Source organism: Rana temporaria, chromosome 10 (genome assembly GCF_905171775.1).
Source record: "Rana temporaria chromosome 10, aRanTem1.1, whole genome shotgun sequence".
Classification (NCBI taxonomy): Eukaryota; Metazoa; Chordata; class Amphibia; order Anura; family Ranidae; genus Rana; species Rana temporaria.
In genome coordinates this window covers 117,749,893-117,772,870 of record NC_053498.1, presented here as the reverse complement: position 1 = coordinate 117,772,870, position 22,978 = coordinate 117,749,893, and the positions used below count along the sequence as shown (strand labels likewise).

The 22,978-nt window shown below is 41.4% G+C and overlaps 1 protein-coding gene across 1 annotated transcript; it reads right to left on the bottom strand.

Annotated features, from left to right (window-relative positions):
• Positions 1 to 968: 968 nt before the first annotated feature.
• On the bottom strand, positions 969 to 22,352 carry LOC120915491 (indolethylamine N-methyltransferase-like). Its single transcript, XM_040326047.1, has 3 exons — positions 21,908 to 22,352; positions 12,856 to 13,063; positions 969 to 4,428 (listed from the first exon to the last, which is right to left on the bottom strand). The coding sequence occupies exons 1-3, from the start codon at positions 22,059 to 22,061 to the stop codon at positions 3,990 to 3,992; spliced, it is 801 nt and encodes a 266-aa protein (XP_040181981.1). The 5' UTR covers positions 22,062 to 22,352; the 3' UTR covers positions 969 to 3,989.
• Positions 22,353 to 22,978: the final 626 nt, after the last annotated feature.

Genomic DNA, 22,978 nt, shown 5'->3' with positions numbered 1-22,978 from the left:
TTTTCCCATTGTTCCATTTAATGATAATGGTACAGTATATTTAATTTTTCTTACATTTCTTAATTTCTCGAGATTTTATATTTAGCTTAGGGTATGAATACTTATGTTTCACACAATCTCCCTTTGTTTTAAATTATCTTTTGATTAAATCATTTTATTGTACTAGTGTACATGACAGTATATATGTCTGCACATAAAATGAATAGTGGCCATTGTAGTAGACTATATCCATTTATTATTTTTTCCCTTTTAAATATATATGTTTTAAAAAATATATATATATTTTTATACATATACACAATCAATTTTTTATTTTTTAAGTAATTATTATTATTATTATTATTATTATTATTAATGCTAATGTTATAGCCTAGGTTCCTATTTAATTATTCAGATTTTCTAAACCATTGCATTATTATATACCAGCTTGAGGATAGCATTAGTTTCCATGGTATTAAGTGGACCAATAGGTTAGTGTTCCGCCAGTTAAATTTTCCCTGTTGTAAGATGGCCCCCATAGAGCCTGATGAAGAAGCACGCATGCTTCGAACGTGCGCACTTCCCCACCGATTTCTGACACAGATGTGACGTCATCTACGGCCGTGCGCTCAGGAACTCTGTCCTCCTTCTCTATTCTCTGAGAGCGCTGTGAATCCCCACCGCTGCCGATTGAGGCAAGGAGCTACAGGGACCTGGTCTTAAACATCAAGGCGAGAGCAGCACCAGCTGTACCCGGGACCAGAGCGGATGAACTTCTACAGATAAGCCTTGCCATATAGCTCGTTTGTTAGTGTATTTCCATATATGATTTTTAAAAAATGTACTTACTACGCTCAGAAGGCGCCGCTTTTTCCTTTCTTAAACTATGGGATATACAGTAGGTTGCAGTGTTCCAAAGTTCAGAAAATAGTAAACTATTGACATTAAACATATGAATATACAGTATACAAATGAAATAATACAAGCTGTGTGTGGTATCATTTTTTATGTAAAAGCATGCAGTTACAGAACAAGTCTATATGTAGTTAAGTGATCAACTCCATAATTTAAAAATACGGTGTTACAGCTCCAACATCCCGTAAAGGTATAGAGAATACAGAGTAGGGGGGAAGGGACTTTATAGGTGCAAACATTTGTTGTTGTACTATAATTACATTTACCCATTTGGTAGGGTTTGAAATTCATATATCATTGATTCTGGTAGGTTCTTCCTTCTTCCCTTCTCCTTTCTATTTTTCCCAAAAAACGTCATGTTGACCTCGCATCACCCTGCCACGGTGCTCCTCTACATACCCTTCATTCTGGTAGGTGTTTCCTTTGCCCCACCCCACACCCCTTTATTCTCTTTTATTTTTTCCAACACTTTTTTCATAGGAGTCTTGTCCTAATTGGCCTCATTGGCCTGGATGCCCTTTGGCCAATGGGTCCCCGTATGGACGCCCGAGGGTGCCCATTTGGGCCATTGTTGTGGCCCGTTTGCCCCACCCCATCGTTTCAAGGGGTGGTCCCTGTGTGCACCCACACTGGAGGGGTTTATGCTTTGAAGGGCTTTGTCTGTGCAGGGTGTCCCCCTGGTGTCACTGCCTTCTGCTTTATGATCATTGCCGGGGCTGGGGACACTTCCCCGGTATTTGGATCTGCCCTGTGGGCGGTTCGAACTGTGGGAGGTGCCCCCATATGCTGGCGTGAACTGCGGATTTAGACCTGGGACGATGTTGACCTGGGACGGCTCTGCATGCTTATCCCTCTCCCCCTTTCGTCCTCATCATGCCGTGACGTCATACGCTGCGGCAGGATGGGGAGGGGTATATAAGGACCCACATGGTGGTGGCCATTTTGTGGAAGTCCAGGGAGCCTGACACCAGTGATAGAGTGAGAGCAGGTATGGAGCACGCCATTATCATTTGTTAACATGTGAAGTAAATTTTGACACTCTATGATGTTTGGGGCGTTTGTCCCATTGACTTGGTATTCTATGTGTTTTTATAGGTTGGGGTGGCTCACACCCCTCTCTTTGTTAGAGGTGTTGGTTTGCCCTTCTCCATTTCTTCCATCCCAGCCCTGTTCATCTGTTGATGCGATGGGTTGTGGATCCTTGATCAGGTGGGTTATATTGTGCACAGGTAAACTCTCTGTCTAGCTTTATTGACATTAGGCAGGGCAAACATGTCTATTTATGCTCAAACTTACCAATCTTTTTCCCTTTGTATTTGGCAGTTTTTTTCAGCCCCATTTGGGATTTATCTGAATGTTTGGTGCCATCTAGTTTTTTAATCATGCCCCCTGCATCCCTTATAGTGATGATATAGAAGTAAGTTGTTTTGACATGGAATAATATAGGATTATATAATTAATAGTAAAGGTGAGAAACCGGTTGATTATAATATTTCTTATTAATCTTTAGGCTATATCTTTCTTGTACATTGATATATATATATCAATTTCTTGCTTCATCCCTCCCTGCAGGAGATCCGGCATTTTTAATCGGTTCTAACCTGTTACATCTGGGCTTTCCTGGGCCACAGAGACAGACGTCTATTTCTGTGTGAGAAATATATGTGATTGTCACCGGCGCAAAAAACAGGTTATATTATATTGACCTGCTGCGGTACTGTGTAAACCTGTGTGCTTGGCAATAACTGGATTTTACTAACTATCATTGAGGTATGACTCTATTTAGGGAACCCTTGCCAATGGATAAGATGCATTTATGCATTAAATTTATTGTATACGTTATGTATAGTGTTGGTATTTACTATATTACATGTATTGTTTGAAATTTTCTTTCTGTTCATTCAGATAGTAGACATAAAACCACGTTTGTCCTTGAGGAAGCCATTTGGCGAAACATGTAAGGAACAACTATAGGATCTACAATAACGCGTCTTGAATGACCATAAAGCTGTTCATGTATTGTATAATAGTGTTTTTATGTACCCTTGTAACTTTAATAAATTGTGATGTTATTGAATTTGGTATGTCCTTGTACTAATTGCACCTATAAAGTTACAGAACAAGATGCATAATACTAAAAAACAGACAATAAAGCTACATGTCATTTATACAATGCATTTTTTGCTCCACTTATTACTTTGAAAACTAAACAAACCCACCCACACCACCAAGTCAGCAATAAAGCTTTATAAAAAATTAGCTACACCTCTAGTTCGAGCATCTGCAATCAACTGCAATCAACTGCAATCAACTGTATGTGATTCATTTTATGGTCTGTGCACAGTCTTCAACTAATGGTATTTAATGGTGTCCCTTAGATTCTAACTCCAACCAATTTTTTTGTTGGCAAGTTCCATGAACAGCTTCACCAGATTCTGAGTGAACCCGTTTTAGTAAATCTAAGGGTCTAAGGAGTATGCCAAGGGGGAAAATTTACATTTCAAACTGCTTTTTACTAAAAATAAAGTTCATACTGCACTAGATGCCAAAAATTGTATCTACTTATCGATACTTGTATATTAATGCAGACTACAAGAAAATCAGTAAGCCAATCAACAGAAGTAAGAAATTCAATTTCTGGGCGTGTTCTTTACACCAGGGTGTACAGAATGCCTACAGGTAGCCATACTGCATTGAATCTCCTACAGTTGATTAAAATGGAAAGGCAATATATAATAACATTAAATTACAAAATGGCTAGTGCGGTATTTGCTTTATTCATTTTTTTTTATTGAAAGTGGAGTTTTTCTTTTGGATTTCTTGGGACATGTGAAATGAATAAATTGGAAGACTGCTTTCCGTGGGAGAAAGGTATTTTCCTTGAAATATATGATTTTCATAGAGGTTATACTGTATAATTGATCAATATGAACTGCAGATCGAATGTCTTCTTTACACGATTGCATATCCTATGGAATTATACAAGACATTCTTTATGATGTTTATTATTGGTATATTTTATACTGTGCTTTCTACAAATAGGTAGCTGTAATAATAAGTGAGTGACAAATTTTCCATACCTTCTCAAATTTATCCTAAACATCTCGCTCTTTTCGTGCAAGCACAATCAAGCTGGAATCATGGTTACAGAGCTCATATTGCTCTTTATTATACTTTCTAGGGATGACTTCCAAATCCACAATGGAAAATCCTGCCTCAGCAATAGCAGTTCTCATGAACTCCTCTGTCAACACCAAACAGGAGAACCTCTTGCCTCCTAGTAGGTAAGAGCTACAGTTAAGAATTTCCATTACAATCAGGTGCCCTCCTATTTTTATCAAAGATGCAACATTTTTAAGTACTCTGCGATAGGTATCGAGGTCACTGCAAGCACACTCTAAGCATCCAAATGTCAGGACACAGTCAACCTTGGGCAGAATCAATGGTTCCATTGGGTTGCTTTTCAAAACGTCGCACTTTATGGTTTTCTTCACTGTTTCTTGGAGCTTCTTTCTCTTCTCCTCTACCGTCATTCTAAAATATAATGCAACATTTTATTTAGATCATCATGAAATGCAAGGTTAAAACATGAAGAGTACCTTCGTATGTTAAGCCAGGGCGTAATTTTCCTTTAGGGCCCTTTCACACAGACGTGTCCGTGTGCGGGCTCTGCTTTGCTCAGCGGGGTTCGCTCCGTCAATCCCCTCTGAGCAGGCATCTGATAGGTCTGTCTCTGTGCACTGTCAGAGTGCCGCTCTCCCCTATGGGGGATCAGATGAAGACGGACCATAGAGTCAGATATCAGCGGGCATGTCACCGCTGACATCCGTGGTCCATAGAGGTGCACGGAGCGTCTGTTCAGGTCCGCCTAAAAAACTGACCTGAACGGTCCGCCTGTGTGAAAGGGGCCTTACTCTGCTCTACCTTTTTGTCCTGATTGTCCTAACCAAGAGACTACTTTGACAGCTGATAGGCTGGTAAGCGTTTTTAATACAAAAGTGGTTTGCCACTTACGTGAAGAAAATGGGGCTGATTTACTAAAGGCAAATAGACTGTGTAGTTTGCATAAGCGCTGGGCTTAATAAAGCTTTACTTTGCAAAAATTACCAAGTTACAGGCAAAGAAATAAAAAATAAAAACATTTTTCTTGTACATGATTGGATGATGGAAGTCAGCAGAGCTTCTGCTCATTTACAGTACTAAGCTCTGGAGCAACTGCTCTTGCAGAATGCAACTGCACTTGCAAAGTGCACTGTCTTTTTGCCTTTAGCAAATCAACCCTAACGTGTTTTGGGACAACATATCCATTGATCAGGAAAACTATTCTATTATTAAACAATTCATGTATAGCTTGTGAGATATCAATAGAAGGTCTGTTAGAAGACATGCACAACACTAAGGCCGGGTTCACATATATTTGGCTGCAGTTCCCAGCATAGGGTCCGGTGCATTTCTGTTCATCAGATCAGGTGAGATTCAGGTCATAATTTTTTCCTGAATTCACACCTGTACTGGACCCAAAACCGCACAGGACCCTTTTGGAATTTGCACTGCAGCCGCCCTGGACATGTGTGAACCAACTTCACTGTGAGCCGGTCACACTCGACTCTCATGCAAATTGAATTCGCACATATGTAAACCAAACTTAGCCAGTTAATCTTTACCAAAAGTGACCTTGATGTTAAATACATATTCAAAAGAAACGGATCCCTGCTTGATAATGGTATGTATGGTATGTACTATGACATGAGTCTCTATCCCACAATAAAACCGATGCAGGAGAGCTCAAGCTTAAAAATGTTTAAGCACACGGTTTTAGGGCACAGCCATCTGGTAACTTTATGCCAGTCCATTTTTGTAATTTTGTGATGCCAATTAGGGTCACCCCTACTATCAGGCAAAGTACATTTCCTGCTCTAGACAGCACTTTGGGCCGGGGGGGGGGGGGGGGGGAATTATCATCAGTGCTATATTTGAAGGACCTACCTTCCCAATGCTCGGTGTCAATTTTCTTACTACAAAGCCCTTTGAGAAAACGTTTTAAAAGGTTAGTCACCAAAAATGTTATAAAGCTTTTCTGACAAATTTGCTAAAGATGCTAAGAATCCTCCATCTGCACAAAAATTCAGGAGACGAATTATAAAGTCATGACACGATGGTATCGCACGCCAGCCCTCCTCAGTAAGTTGTTTCAGACGACATCGGAATTGTGCTGGCGATGCCAGAACGAGACGGGTACACTGCTCCATGTCTTTTGGTCGTGCCCAAAACTGAAACCCTTCTGGTCGGAGGTCAAGAAGATATCCCAGAAGTTTACGGACAGACAGCTCACTGACGACCCAGCCTTCTACCTACTACACACTAATGACATCCCAGCCCGGGTGTACAAGAAGTCAATCCTTCGACACCTTTTCGACGCCGCTAAAGCATGCATTCCAATTTGTTGGAAATCCCCTGACCCGCCGACCGTGGCAATGTGGCTGCGGAAGGTGGACGACATTGGTAGACTGGAAGATCTGACACTCTCAAGTCAAGACAGACAGGAGGCCTACAAAAACACATGGCAGCTGTGGAATGTACACAAATATTCAGATGAGGGACAGAACCTCAGAGGCCCACCCTTAAACTAATTAAAACTGACCGAAAACCTAGTCTGTATAAAAACAGATGTGACAAACAAAACCCGCTACAGATGGGTCCGCTGGGCAGGGGGGAACAAGTGTGTGGGTCCATGCGCGCGGGTCCTTCCCCACCCCCCTCCTACCTCCCCGTTGCTACTCTTCTCTCCTCCCCTTACACCAGGCTCCCTGGGGGGAATCTCCCTACAGGGTGTCACCCCCCCCCTTTATTTCTTTTCTCTTTTTCTTTTCCATTCTAACCCTGGGCTGCGCCTCAGGGACTGCTGCTGTCCACTAACTCCCCCCCTTTTTTTTTTGCTAACTCTTAGAAAACAGGAAAAGGTGGGCGTGCCCGCGGATCCTGACTATAAGATCCTGATAGATATGTCTGTTGGACTGAGATCCACTATGTTCACATGTTTGAAATTACCACTGTATTTTGCACTTTTGTTGTGATCCGTGCGGAGACGCCCGTTGTGTTGTACAAATAAAGAATTTTGAAAAAAAAAAGATGCTAAGAATCTTCAGTTAATACATTGAGTGAATATTCACTTTAATTTGCCAAACATGTGGAAAACACATTCCTGTTTATCACTTTCCTTTGACTTCTCAATTATATGCCACTTTGTGTGTTAATCTATCACATAAAATACCCAAAAAATACATTTACATTTTTGGTTGTAACATGACAAAATGTGCAAAAATTCAAGGGGTATGAATACTTTTTCAAGGCACTGTACTTATATAATCTGCACATGATTGGGTAATCAATAATGCCGCGTACACACCATCACTTTCTGCGATGGAAAAAAACGTCATTTTCAAAAACGTCAATTTAATTGACCGTGTGTGGGCAAAAACGTCGTTTTATGTCTTCTAAAAAACGACAGAAAAAAATTGAAGCATGCTTCAATTTTATGTGTCGTTTTTCAAAAGTGCACTTTTTACTTCACAGAAATTGACCGTGTGTAGCAAAAAAACGTCGTTTTCTAAGACGTTTTTTCATCCACGCATGCCCAGAAGCTAGCTTCAATGGTAAAACGTGGTGGAACGTAACCTGACTTTGCAAGATCATTGTGAGAAAACGATGGTGTGTATGCAACTTCGTCTTTGAAAATTGAAGTTTCAAAAACGTCATTTTTTACTTCACAGAAAGTGTCGTTTTTTTTCATCACATAAAGTGATGGTGTGTACGCGGCATTAGAAAATAAATATGCTTTTCACATGATTGGATAATAGAAGTGCATATGTTCTCTTTGTTATTTTGTTTATTAAATTTTACTTTATTGAATGAAAATTCTCAACACCTTTAGTTCAGCCTTATTATGCATGGCACTTCCTAATGTGAAAAGGTTATGTTATTACACTGTGATACCAACATTATCTCACATTCTGAAAAGTGGCAACATGGCAATCTCCCCTTAAAAACAGCATTTCTCTTAAAAAAATGTATTTCAAGGTTAATGTGGAATCCTCTATACTGTAGTTTCACCTCCAAATACGGAAAGGTTTTTTCACAGTAAGAGCTGTGAAAATGTGGAACAGACTCCCTCCAGAGGTGGTTCTGGCCAGCTCAGTAGATTGCTTTAACCCCCCTGACGGTAAACCCGAGCGCGACTCGGGGTTGGTTTTACATGTTAGGATCGGCAAACCCGAGTCACGCTCGGGCTGGACGGGCTTACCTTTCGCTGGATCCACAGGCTTGGTTTACTCACCTTGTCCCTGGATCCAGCGATGCCACCCGCTGTGTGAGCGAGCGGGACCTCCTCGCTCGATTCACAGTCCCCGTGTGACGCCGATCTCCGTTCCCTGCGACGTTACGACGCACGGGGACGGAGAACGGCGCCAAATTCAAAAAAGTAAACAAACACATTACATACAGTATACTGTAATCTTATAGATTACAGTACTGTATGTAAAAAATACACACCCCCCTTGTCCCTAGTGGTCTGCCCAGTGTCCTACATGTACTTTTATATAATAAAAAATGTCATTTCTGCCTAAAAACTGTAGATTGTCCAAAAGTGTCCCTTTATGTCAAAAATGGTTTTAGATCAGCTAGAAAACAGCGATAATAAATTATAATCACTTGCAGAAATGTGCGATAGCGATTTGCGGGGAAATTCGTCATAAAAAAATAAAAGTAATGACAGCGACAATTCTGCAACTGCAAATTTCAGTGATTTTGAGTTGATTACATTATTGAATAATTTTTATTATAATTATATTATTATTTGTTATAATTATTTATAATTATTTATTATATTATAATTTATAATTTTGTTTTAAAAAAAAAAATCATACCCGGGATGCCTACAAGACTCTTGCTTGGTCAGATTTAAGTGAGTTATTTCTAAAAATTACAGGCCTACAGTATAAAACGCCAATTTCCTTGCAAAATAAATGTACCGCTTTTGGTACGTAATTCCAGACAGAATCATACCGCCAGGGAGGTTAAGAAAGGCCTGGATACTTTCCTAAATGTACATAAAATAACTGAGTACTAAGATTTGTAGGTAAAGTTGATCCAGGGTAAATCTGATTGCCTCTCGGGGGATCGGGAAGGCATTTTTTCCCCTGCTGTAGCAAATTGGATCATGCTCTGCTGGGGTTTTTTGCCTTCCTCTGGATCAACTGTGGGTATGGAGTTGGGTGTATGGGATTGTACTGTGTTTTTTATTTTGTTTGTTTATTTTTTGTGGTTGAACTGGATGGACTTGTGTCTTTTTTCAACCTGACTAACTATGTAACTATGTAGTATTTAATCTAGCAGTAAGACAATGGGGCATTATTTGCGAAAAGGCAAATCCACTTTGCACTACAAGTGTATACTACAAGTGCAAAGTGCACTCGAAATTGCACTGAAAATGCACTTGGAAGTGCAGTGATGTAGATCCGAGGGGGACATGCAAGGAGTTTCCCCTCATTTCAGATCTACCCCTCAGATTTACAGCGACTGCACTTCCAAGTGCACTTTCAGTGCAATTTCAAGTGCACTTTGCACTTGTAGTTTGCACTTGTAGTGCAAAGTGGATTTGCTTTTCGTAAAAAAAAAACATTGCAGCTCTCTTTACAGTCTTTTTTCTGATAATGGGGCGTTTTAATTGCACACTCTATAGCAGGGATGTCCAAACTTTTGACCTTCCTGGGACACATTGGAAGAAAAGGAATGGTCTAGAATAGATCCATACATAAAATACACTAAGGCCTCGTACACACGATAGGTTAAACAGAAGACAATGGTCTGATGGACCGTTTTCATCAGTCAAAACTGATCGTGTGTGGGCCCCATAGGTTATTTAACCATCGGTTAAAAAAAAGCCAACTTGTTTTAAATTTAACCGATGGATTCCTAACCGATAGGACAAAAGCGATCGTTAGTACGCACGACCATCGGTTAAAAATCCACGCATGCTCAGAATCAAGTCGACGCATGCTTGGAAGCATTGAACTTCATTTTTTTCAGCACGTCGTTGTGTTTTACGTCACCGCGTTCTGACACGATCGTTTTTTTAACCTATGGTGTGTAGGCACGACTGACCATCAGTCATCTTCATCGGTTAACCGATGAAAACGGTTCTCATCGGATGGACTGATCGTGTGTACGCGGCATAACAATAAGGATAGCTGATGAGCAGAAAAAGTTGGGAAGATCATAAGTTAATGATCACTGATGTAGATTAAAAATAGTGAAATATTTGGCACTGTGTTTGGTAAGGTAACACGTCAATATCTAATTGGATGGATGTAGTAGCAATTCTCAAGGTGCTCATTCGATATTTTGGTTCTAATTTCGCCATTCTTGAAAAAAGTTGCTCTCAAATTTAGGTGCTGCCGGAAACTGATGACATGAATAAGGTGTGATTGTGAGTGGGGGATTTTTTTTTTGGGAAGATAAAACTTATACAAGTCCAATAAAGAGACTCTGTACAATTTTTCTTCTGCCGCATGTGTTTGCTAAGTGTAAATGCATTTTTACAAAAAATCCCCACGAAAGATCAACAGTTTTTAATTAGGTTTATGATTTTGTGTTGGGGCGCATGCGGGCCGTGGGCTGCAGGTTGTACACCCCTGCTCCTATAGCGGTTTGCAGAACTCGATGCACTCTCAGAAAATGAAAAGCTTTATTGCAAAATACACATTTTATAGCACTCTCTCAGTTGATGTGGAGCTGTCGTAGCATCATCTCTAATAACAAAAAGCTCACATTATTATCTCTACCAATCTGAGTTATAGTACTTTGTCTGGTAACATGAAGCTCTTACGAACCTCTTTTTTGTAATGTGCATTCATCTCTGTAATCATAGCAACATACTGTACTCACTATAGCTTGTATCACTCTCTGTAAACATGGCAGCATTCATTAGTTACACTATTCCAGACAGAAAACCAGTGGACTTGCCTTACTTTTAGGCCAGTGCCAGGTCCATAAATCCAGTGCCGGCCCAAGACATTGTGCTGCCTGGGACCAAGAATGAAATGCTCCCCCCCCCCCCCCCAGAAAAAAAATCACGCCAACCAAAAGGCCCCCACATTCATTATTTTATATCATGATAACTAAAGGGGACCCGTCATGGCTCTATACATGTATGTAGGAGTATAAAGAGGACCTGTCATGGCTCTATACATGTATAGGAGTATAAAGAGGACCTGTCATGGCTCTATACATGTATATAGAGGACCTGTCGAGACTCTTTACATGTAAAGGAATATAAAGAGGACCTGCCATGACTCTATCAATGTATATAGGAGTATAAAGAGGACCTGTCATGGCTCTATACATGTATATAGAGGACCTGTCGAGACTCTTTACATGTAAAGGAATAAAAAGAGGACCTGCCATGGCTCTATAAATGTATATAGGAGTATAAAGAGGGCCTGTCATGTCTCTATACATGTATAAAGGAGTATAACGAGGGCCTGTCATGGCTCTATACATGTATAAAGAGGGCCTGTCATGGCTCTATACATGCATATAGGCGTATAAAATGACCTGCCATGGCTCTATACATGTATCCAGGAGTTTAAAGGGACTTGTGAATTGCCGGCGGCCACAATGTCTTTTGCGCGAACTAATCAATTTACGCTAATTGTGTTTTGTTTTTTTGGTACCAAAAATATGTAGAAGAATACATATTGGCCTAAACTGAAGAAAATAGTTTATTTTTCAAAATTTTGGGGATATTCATTATAGCAAAAAGTAAAAAAATATATATATTTATAGCACAAAAAATAAAAACCGCAGAGGTGATCAAATATCACCAAAAGAAAGCTCTATTTGTGGGAAAAAAAGGACATCAATTTTATTTGGGTGGCGGAACGGGCTGGCGGGCATTAGTATGCTGCCCCCCTAAAAGTGCTGCCTGGTACCCATGGTACCACCTGGTCCCATCATAGGGCCGGCCCTGCATAAATCAGGCATCACCTTGGAATCCCAGCTAATTGTCAACCAAGCAGCAGTGCGATTGACAATTAGCTGACCTCCTGCTGTCCCTACACCTTTTCTGGTACGGTTAGGCATGGTAGAAAGAGGACGTTGGAAAATTATTGACCTGGAGTCTGCATGGTCAATAAATAACTAGTACTGACAGGGTCGGGACAAGGGGTGGGCAGAAGGGACGGCTGCCCTGGCCACTGTGGTATCATGTGAGCTGCGGGGACTCCCCAAGGAGATTGAGGGGGGGGGGTGATTTGTGTTAGAGGGGGGAATTTGGTCAATGGCACAGGGTAAGTAATATTCTAGGAGGGAACATTTGGGGGGGCGGGGGGTGCTAAGATTAGTGATTTAGGGCATTTGTGTTGGGAGGGGGTATGAGGGGAGAAGATTTGTGCTAGGAGGAGGGATTTGGGGGGGAGAGGGAGATTTGAAGTGTGGGGAGGAGGATGTATTCTAAAAGGGGAAATTTTAGGGGAAGAGGATTTGGGCTAGTATGGGTGATTTATTTTGGGGGGGGGCATTTGAGCTGGGGGGATTTGAGGCATGAGAGGAACAAAGATTTGTTCTGAGGGGAAATTTTGGCAGGGGGCACATTTGTACTGGGAGGAGGCAGGGTTTATATATGGTTTATATCTAGGGGTAAGCATGCAGATTAGTACTCAGTGTTTTTGTTGGTGGTTTTTGCTCATACATCTTGGGGGGACGCAGTTTGGCATGTTTGCCCTAGGAGCTCGCTAGATGACCTTGTCCCGGCACTGAGTACTGAGGTTTTGGGGATTCCCACCCCTCTACAGACATTTTGAACTAAGGAACAGGTACTTGGTTGTGTCTGCTCTATAGACCTGGATATACACACGGGTTCCTTGTACATTGTAAAATCACTTTAAACAAATAGTTTATTCATACCCTTTTCCTTCCAGGTCACAGACTCTTTGTATAGCTCCTGTCCAGTCAAACGTTCCAGGCTCATTTCTAAGGCTCCGTTCATAGTACTCTCTATTGCGATCAGTATAGTCTGCTCCAATGATCTCTTCGAAAGCTTCACAAGCTGAGAGGTCCTGATAAGTGGTAGGTCCATGTCCAATGTCAATTAAAGTTTTTCCCTTGATACCTCCTTTTAGAGAAATAAAAACACATTTAAATTGATTAATTTCACTTACAATATTTTGAAATATAGTAATGATATATTATATGGCATTAGTGCATTTTCAAAAAGAATGAAAACATTTGAAATTGTGTTAACATGTTAAACCCTTTATGAGAGTTTTACCACTTAAGACTCGGACCAAAATGCAGCTAAAGGACCCAGCCAGGTTTTGCGATTCGGCACTGTGTCGCTTTAACAGACAATTGCGCGGTCATGCGACGTGGCTCCCAAACAAAATTGGCGTCTTTTTTTTCCCACAAATAGAGCTTTCTTTTGGTGGTATTTGATCACCTCTGCGGTTTTTATTTTTTGCGCTATAAACAAAAATAGAGCGACAATTTTGAAAAAAATTCAATGTTTTTTACTTACTTACTTTTTACTTTTACTTACTATTGCTGTAATAAATATCCCCCAAAAATATATAAAACATTTATTTTTTTCCTCAGTTTAGGCCGATACGTATTCTTCTACCTATTTTTGGTAAAAAAAAAACGCAATAAGTGTTTATCGGGTGGTTTGCGCAAAATTTATAGCGTTTACAAAATAGGGGATAGTTTTATTGCATTTTTATTAATTTTTTTTTTTTACTACTAATGGCGGCGATCAGCGTTTTTTTTTCGTGACTGCGACATTATGGCGGACACTTCGGACAATTTTGACACATCTTTGGGACCATTGTCATTTTCACAGCAAAAAATGCATTTAAAATGCATTGTTTACTGTGAAAATGACAATTGCAGTTTGGGAGTTAACCACTAGGGGGCGCTGAAGGGGTTATGTGTGACCTCATGTGTGCTTACAACTGTAGGGGGGTGTGGCTGTAGGTGTGACATCATCGATTGTGTATCACTATAAAAGGAATGACACAATCGCTGACGCCGCCACAGTGAAGAACGGGGAAGCTGTGTTTACACACGGCTCTCCCCGTTCTTCAGCTCCGGGGACCGATCGCGGGACTCCATCAGCGATCGGTCCGCGGGTCCCAATCACGGAGCTTCGGACCGGCTTCCCCGTTCTTCACTGTGGCGGCTGCATCGATCGTGTCATCCCTTTTATAGGGAGACACAATCGATGACGTCACTCCTACAGCCACACCCCCCTACAGTTGTAAACACACACTAGGTGAAACATAACTCCTTCAGCGCCCCCTGTGGTTAACTCCCAAACTGCAACTGTCATTTCCAAAGTAAACAATGCATTTTAAATGCATTTTTTGCTGTGAAAATGACAATGGTCCCAAAAATGTGTCAAAATTGTCCGAAGTGTCCGCCATAATGTCGCAGTCATGAAAAAAATCGCTGATCGCCGCCATTAGTAGTAAAAAAAAAAAAAAAAAATAAAAATGCAATAAAACTATCCCCTATTTTGTAAATGCTATAACTTTTGCGCAAACCAACCGATAAACGCTTATTGCGATTTTTTAACCAAAAATATGTAGAAGAATAAGTATCGGCCTAAACTGAGGAAAAAAAACATTTTTTTTATATCTTTTTGGGGGATATTTATTATAGCAAAAAATAAAAAATATTGCATTTTTTTCAAAATTGTCGCTCTATTTTTGTTTATAGCGCAAAAAAATAAAAACCGCAGAGGTGATGAAATACCACCAAAAGAAAACTCTATTTGTGGGAAAAAAAGGACGCCAATTTTGTTTGGGAGCCACGTCGCACGACCGCGCAATTGTCAGTTAAAGTGACGCAGTGCCGAATCGCAGAAAGGGGCAAGGTCCTTTAGCTGCATTTTGGTCCGGGTCTTAAGTGGTTAATTGAACAAGCTGAAGATAGAAGCAGATTGGATATCATGCACAGCTGCATTCGATTTTGAACTCTCTAGTTTTTGTAAATCAACCCCCATGTGTATTTCCAAACAGTTCACTGTGTTTTAGCGCAGAAGTGGTGATCTTTTTATTTGGCAAACACATTCCAATACCAATATGTATTTTCATTAACCACTTCAGCCCCAGAAGATTTGGCAGCCCAATAACCGAGACATTTTTTCGCGATTCGGCACTGCGTCGCTGTACCCAAATAAAATTGACGTCCTTGTTTTTTCCCACAAATAGAGCTTTCTTTTGGTGGTAATTCATAATTTCTGCGTTTTTTTTTTTTTTATGCGCTATAAACAAAAAAAGAGCGACAGTTTTGAAAAAAAAACCCTCAATATTTTGTACTTATTAGGATTTTTTTTTCTCAATTTAGGCCGATATGTATTCTTCTACATATTTTTGGTAATAAGAATCACAATAAGCGTATATTGATTGGTTTGCGCAAAAGTTATAGCGTCTACAAAATAGGGGATAGATTTATAGCATTTTTATTATTATTATTTTTTTCTACTAGTAATGGGCAGATCTGGGACTGCAACTTTATGACGGACACATCGGACACTTTTGACACATTTTTGGGACCATTGGCATTTGCCATTTATAATGCGATTAGTGCTATAAAAATGCACTGATTGCTGTAAAAATGTCACTGGCAGGGAAGGGGTTAACACTAGGGGGCCATCAAGGGGTTAACTGTGTTTCCTAATGTGTGTTATAACTGAAGGGGGGATGGGACTGATTAGGGGAACTGACAGATCGCTGTTCATACATTGTATGAACATACGATCAGTCATTTCTCCCCCTGACGGGACCGGGAGCTGTGTGTTTACACAACACAGCTCCCGGTTCTCGCTCTGTAACGAGCGATAAATATATAATATAGCGTATACAGTTACGGAACAAGTCATATTGTAATTGAACATTATTATTATAAAAAAATAACCTTTCTTTTGAGTCTGCAGCACTGTAATTTTCTGTAAAATGCAATGCAATATGGCAACCTGGAGGGGTTCTGTACATAGATGATATATAGAACAACCCCCCCCCCCCAGATATGTACCGTATTTATCGGCGTATACCGCGCACTATTTTGCCCTGAAAATCAGGGCAAAATCGTGGGTGCGCGGTATACGCCGATACCCGCTTTCCCGCCACGAGTTTGAATACTGCGCCGGCATATACCGAGCGCAGTACACTCGTGTATCTTCGTGCAGTCTCGGCACTTCTCGCGCTGACGTCCTGAGCATACAGGATGTCAGCGCGAGAGTTGCCGAGCCTGCCCGACGATACACGAGTGTACTGCGCTCGGTATATGTCGGCGCAGTATTCAAACTCGGCACGGGAAACGAACGGGGAGGACGCGAGGACGCCGCAGAAGGACGCCCGACCCGACGAAGAGGACACCCGAAGCCGCAGACGGACCCTGAACCCGACGAAGAGGACCCCCGGAAGCCGCAGAAGGACACGTACCCGATGAAGAGGACACCCGAAGCCGCAGACGGACGCCGGACCCGATAAGGCCGCCGATGGACGCCGCGCAAGACACCAAAACTGTAAGTACAAAAAAAAAAAATTTTCCACAGGATTCGGGGCAACATTAGGGGTGCGCGGTATACGCGGGAGCGCGTTATACCACGATAAATACGGTAATTTCCTCCTTCTTTTGTCCAGGGACAAATCAGATTTTGAGTATCCCCTGCAACTAAAATTTCATTTTTGGTAGGATACTCCCAAAGGGAAATAACATTTAGGTACAACATAGTAACACGACCGCGCAATTTTCAGTTAAAGCGGCGCAGTGCCGTATCGCAAATAATGGCCCGCTCATTAAGGGGGCAAACCCTTCCGGTCCGTAAGTGGTTAAAGTAAAACTAAAGGCAATTTTTTTTTTTTCGTTTTTGATGTGGAGAGGGATTAGAACGCCTGTCAGTTTTTATTGCTATCTGTCCCCCCATTAGGGAGACTCACCCTGTCCATTTGTCCTGTTTACAATTATCATCGAAAGTGAAAGTAAAAGAAAATATAAAATTTAATAAGTAATAGAGGGGAAATCTTTCAATAGGGACACTATTTCTGGTGACCTGGGGGTCCCTGAGGGATTCCTTTAATTTGTAGTGATTTCCTCCCACTTCCTGTTTGGTTATGGGACAAATGTAAACAGGGCAGATCGCCATTCTGACAGGGGGGGGGAGGGATGGTGTTTGTGTCCCTGTAAAGCAGGGAATAAATTCCATGCCTTCCCCTAGTAAAAGAACCTCACACAGTATAGTAAAACTATAGTAACTGTATTAGGCCCCTTTCACATTGAGGCGTTTTTCATGCGGTACAGCGCTAAAAATAGCGCTGCTATACTGCATGAAAAAAACCTGCCCTGTAGTGTTCAATGTGAAAGCCCGAAGGCTTTCACACTGAAGCGGTGCGCTAGCAGGAGCGTTCCAAAAGTCCTGCTAGCCGAATCTTTACTGCGGTATAGGAGCGGTGTGTTCACCGCTCCTATACCGCGCCTTCCCATTGAAATCAATGGGAAACCGCGGTAATACCGCCCGCAACGCGGGTGGTATTAACCCTTTTTTGGCCGCTAGCGGGGGTTAAAACCTCACCGCTAGCCCCCGAATATTGCAGTAAAAGGTCAAAGGTGTCAGTTAGGGCCCTTTCACACTGGTGTGTTTTTCCCGCGTTTTTGTCACGTTTTCGCGGTAAAAACAGCGCTATTAAAACGCCCATAAAACGTTCCCCATGCCCCCTCCATTGAAATGAATTAAAAACCGCTGTAAAAACACAGAGCGTTTTTACCTCGATTTTACCGCGTTTTTACTGCGTTTTTAATTAATTTCAATGGAGAGGGGCATGGGGAGCGTTTTAATAGCGCTATTTTCACCGCGAAAACGCGGAAAAAACGTGGAACGCACCAGTGTGAAAGGGCCCTTAGTTTCCGATTATAGTAGAATGTAAAATATTTATTTTTTTCAAAATTGTCGGTCTGTTTTTGTTTAGAGCTAAAAAAAAAAAACACAGAGGTGATCAACTACCACCAAATTTTATTTGGATACATCATTGCATGACTGGACCATTGGCAGTTAAAGTAAGGCAGTGGCCTGATCATAAAGGTGGGTCAATCTCCTGGAGGTCAAGTAGTTAAAGTATAACTTAGGGCAAACATTTTTTTTTTTCAGTTTTGGATAGAGTAAAGATGAATTACACCTGTAAGTTTTTTATTGTTGTCTGTGCAGATTCCCCTAATATGCAGGGATTTCCTGTCTCCCAGAATAAAAGAAGTTTAGCCTGTAGCTCTACTTTAACTACTTGTCGACCACCCGTCGCAGATGTACTGTGGCAAGGTGGTTCGGCTGCGCAAATCGCTGCACCTGATTCATGGCTCCGATTGGCCAGCGGGCCAGTGGCTCTGAGCCAATCAGCCGGTCCCGCAGACTCGATGTCCGCCGCCTGCGGTCGTTCCCCCGCAGAGACAGAACGGGGTTCTGCCGAAGTTAACAAGGCAGATCTCCGTTCTGTCAGGGGATGACACTAAGGCCCCTTTCACATTGAGGAGTTTTTCAGGCGGTACAGCGCTAAAAATAGCGCTGCTATCCCGCCTGAAAAACTCATTCACTGCAGACTCAATGTTAAAGCCCGAGGGCTTTCACACTGAGGCGATGCGCTGGCAGGAGACAAAAAAATCTCCTGTCAGCAGCATCTTTGGAGCGGTGAGAGGAGCGGCGTGTATACCGATCCTTCACCGCTCCTTCCCATTGAAAACAATGGGAAACCACGGCAATACCGCCCGCAATGCGCCTCTATAGAGGCGCATTGCGGGCGGTATTAACCCTTTATCGGCCGCTAGCGGGGGTTAATACCGCACCGCTAGCGGCTGATTCCCGCGGCAATCCCGGCGCTATTTTTAGTGGCGTTATACTGCCACCGCGGCTCCTGCCCCAGTCTGAAAGGGGCCTTAGATCTCTCTTCGTGCTGAGCATGAAGATGGATTTTTGTGTTTTCCCAGTCATACAGTCCCCCATACAGTTAGTAATCACAAACAGGGAACAGATTTAACCCCTTGATAGCCTCTGATGTTAACCCCCTCCCTGCCAGTTTCATTAGTACAATAACAGCGCATATTTTTAGCACTGATTACTGTAATAATGTCACTGGTTCCCAAAAAAATGTCAAATGTCAGTTAGGTGTCCGATCTTTCACAGTGTCACAGTGATTAAAAATTGCAGATCACCACAATTACTAGTAAAAAAAAAAAATATTAATAAAATTGCCATATATCTTTTTACCTATTTTGTAGACGCTATAACTTTTGCACAAACCAATCAATATACGCTTATCATTTGTTTTACCAAAAAAAAAATGTATTTAAAATTGGCTGTCTTTTTTTGTTTATAGCGCAAAAAAATAAAAACTGCAGAGGTGATCAAATACCACCAAAAGAAAGCTTTTTGTGGGAAAGAAAGGACGCCAATTTTGTTTGGGTACAGAGTCGCATGACCACACAATTGTCAGTTAAAGTAACGCAGTGCCCCATCGCGAAAAATGGTCTGGTCATTAAGGGGGTAAATCCTTCTGAAGCTGAACAAGTCGAAGTTAGAAGCGGATTGGTTACTATGAACAGCTGCACCAGATTATTTGTGCACACGTTTTAGTACATCTCCCCCTAATTGTATTAGTCCAGACAACATGTTGTGTCGGAGTGGGCTGGTCAAAAATGTAGCATGTTAATTTGTATGTTTAAACGCAGTATAATACATTACAACACATTACAAAGCATTGCAGTGCAACATGGATTAACCACTTAAGGACCCCTTCACGCCGATATACGTCGGCAGAATGGCACGGCTGGGCACATCAACGTATATGTACGTTGTCCTTTAAGTCCAGCCGCGGGGTCGCGGGTGGGCACCCGCGGCGCGCTCCCACGACCCGGTCCGAAGCTCCGTGACCGCGGGACTCGCGGACACGATCGCCGCTGGAGTCCCGCGATCGGTCCCCGGAGCTGAAGAATGGGAGAGCCGTGTGTAAACACGGCTTCCCCGTTCTTCACTGTGGCGGCGTCATCGATCGTGTCATCCCTTTTATAGGGGGACACAATCGATGACATCACACCTACAGCCACACCCCCCTACAGTTGTAAACACACTTCAGGTCACACATAACCCCATCAGCGCCCCCTGTGGTTAACTCCCAAACTGCAATTGTCATTTTCACAATAAAGAATGCATTTTAAATGCATTTTTTGCTGTGAAAATGACAATGGTCTCAAAAATGTGTCAAAATTGTCCGAAGTGTCCGTCATAATGTCGCAGTCACGAAAAAAATCGATGATCGCCGCCATTAGTAGTAAAAAAAAAAAAAAATGTATAAAGATGCAATAAAACTATCCCCTATTTTATAAACGCTATAAATTTTGCGCAAACCAACCGATAAACGCTTATTGCATCTTTTTTTACCAAAGATAGGTAGAAGAATACGTATCGGCCTAAACTGAGGAAACATTATTTTTTTTATATATTTTTGGGGGATATTTATCATAGCAAAAAGTAAAAAATATTGCATTTTTTTCAAAATTGTCGCTCTATTTTTGTTTTTAGTGCAAAAAATGTAAACCGCAGAGGTGATCAAATACCACCAAAAGAAAGCTCTATTTGTGGGGAAAAAAGGACGTCAATTTTTGTTTGGGAGTCACGTCGCACGACCGGGCAATTGTCAGTTAAAGCGACGCAGTGCCGAATCGCAAAACCTGGCCTGGGCATTTAGCAACAAAATGGTCCGGGCCTTAAGTGGTTAATTTGTATGTTTAAACGCAGTATAATAGATTACAATAGATTACAACACATTACAAAGCATTGCCATGCACTGCAACATGGATTAAGGGGAAAATGCTGTGAAAGAATCATGCACACCAATGCAACGTCAAATCAAGTGCATAAAGCCCAGGTTCACACTGCTGCGGGATTGTAATCGTGCGATTTCACCTGAACTCACACGATTTCCTACCCGCATGTCAGGGGGGCGATTTCAGAGACATGTGTTTGGGTTCCTGCACAGATGTCTATTGAAATCGCACTCAACGTCACCAAAAGTAGTACACAAACTACTTTTGGGAATCGGTGCGGCGCCGCAAAGTCGGCAATGCAGCGATTCGGACAGTGCCCTTGCCGGCAATAGCTGCCAATTTGGCATGCGATTTGACATGTCAAATTGCATCAATGTGAACCTGGGCTTAGAGTGGGCAATATTAACAAACCTTGGACAAGTAAAACATTTACAGTATGTTTCTCTGTTTCAACTGCAACAGGGAAGTGTATGCAAATTTGCTCTGTTTTATTGAATAATGCTGTCAGATCTTGATTTACTAAAATTGGAGAGTGCAAAATCTGGCGCAGCTGTGCATGGTAGCCAATCGGCTTCTGACTTCAATTAAGCTTTGACACAAAAACTGGAAGCTGATTGGTTGCTATGCAGAGCTGCACCAGATTGTGCACTCTCCAGTTTTAGTAAATCAACCCCTTTTGCAATACTGTAATTTTCACTTTACTTTATAGATTCCATAGCATAATATACCGTATTTATCAGCGTATAAGACGCCCAGGCATATAACACGCACTCTAACTTTAAGAAGGAAGTTTCAGGGAAAAAAACTTTCCACAACCCCCTGCGTATAACACGCAGGCACAGTTTACCCTCTATATTTAGGGTAAAAAAGTGAGTGTTATACGCCAATAAATACTGTACTTATTTTCCTTACTGCTGTCCCTACCTATTAATCTTGTTGTTTTTTTTTTTATAGCTGTCATCTATAAATTATTTAAACCCTCCAGTTCTTCAATATAAAAGTTTTGCCTTTGAAGTAGATTACAGAATAACATCCCAGCATTTGCAGTGCAGATAATAGTTAATTGCTGGAAATTCTTCTACAATACTATGTCATTTAGCAGCAACATAAAGTCAATTTGCTTGTAAGATAGTAGCAATGAAATACTTACGAACAGTAAAAATCTCACAAAGTTTCTTCAGTGCAAAATCCAGAAATCCATCAACCACTAAAAGTCCTGATTTCGGTCCATAGTAGATATTACAATATGCATGTGGATCGAATATGTCTTGGTAAGTATCTTTGTCTGTAAAATCCGTCTCCATTTTTTTTACAGGACAAAACGAATATGAATGCAGGGCGAGTCAGAACTTCTATGGACAGTTTATAAGGAGTGCCTAAATTATATAAGTTTACAGATCACGAGTCTCAGCACAGTAAAATATTGATATCCTGCCAAGCATTTTAGAACAAACAAAGCGGAAAGTATTGGACGAGAGCCATGTTTTTATGGTAACCCTTTCTTTGGTAAAAACTGTGTAGAAATTGTAGCCATGCACTTAGCTAAAAATGAGAGTGCGAGAAACACTGGCTGCAGCAGCCCTTCCAGTGCTGAACTGGTTAACAGCTGTATAAGTGAGAGGATAGCTACTAAGCAGGAAGAGTACAAAGTGCAATAGACTTCGTGCCAGGTCACACGCAATGCATGCAATTTGAACAGGAATTGCACCACAGTGTGCCATTTATTGTGTATGGTTCAAATTGTATAATGCTGTCAGATCCTGTTGAACTCTGAACAGACACAATGGGATTGATTTACTAAAACCGGAGAATGCAAAATCTGGCACAGCTGTGCACGGTAGCCAATCAGCTTCTAACTTCAATTAAGCTTTGACAAATAATCTGCAAGCTGATTGGTTGCTATGCAGAGCTGCACCAGATTGTGCACTCTCCAGTTTTAGTAAATCCCCTTTGTATTACTGTAATTTTCTCTTTATTTTATAGATTCATAGTACTTATTTTGTTTACTGCTGTCCCTACCTACTAGTCTTGTTTTTTTTTTTTTTTGTATTTTATAGCTGTCATCTATAATATATTTAACCACTTCAGATCCGCGCTATAGTAAAAATACGTCTGCAGCGCGGACCTGAAGTGCCAAGTGGCCGTGTTTAAACGGCCTGCTGTTTCTCTGCTGGAAGCGCGTCCTCGCGAGCGCGCTTCTGCAGAAAACTGTGTTGGCCGT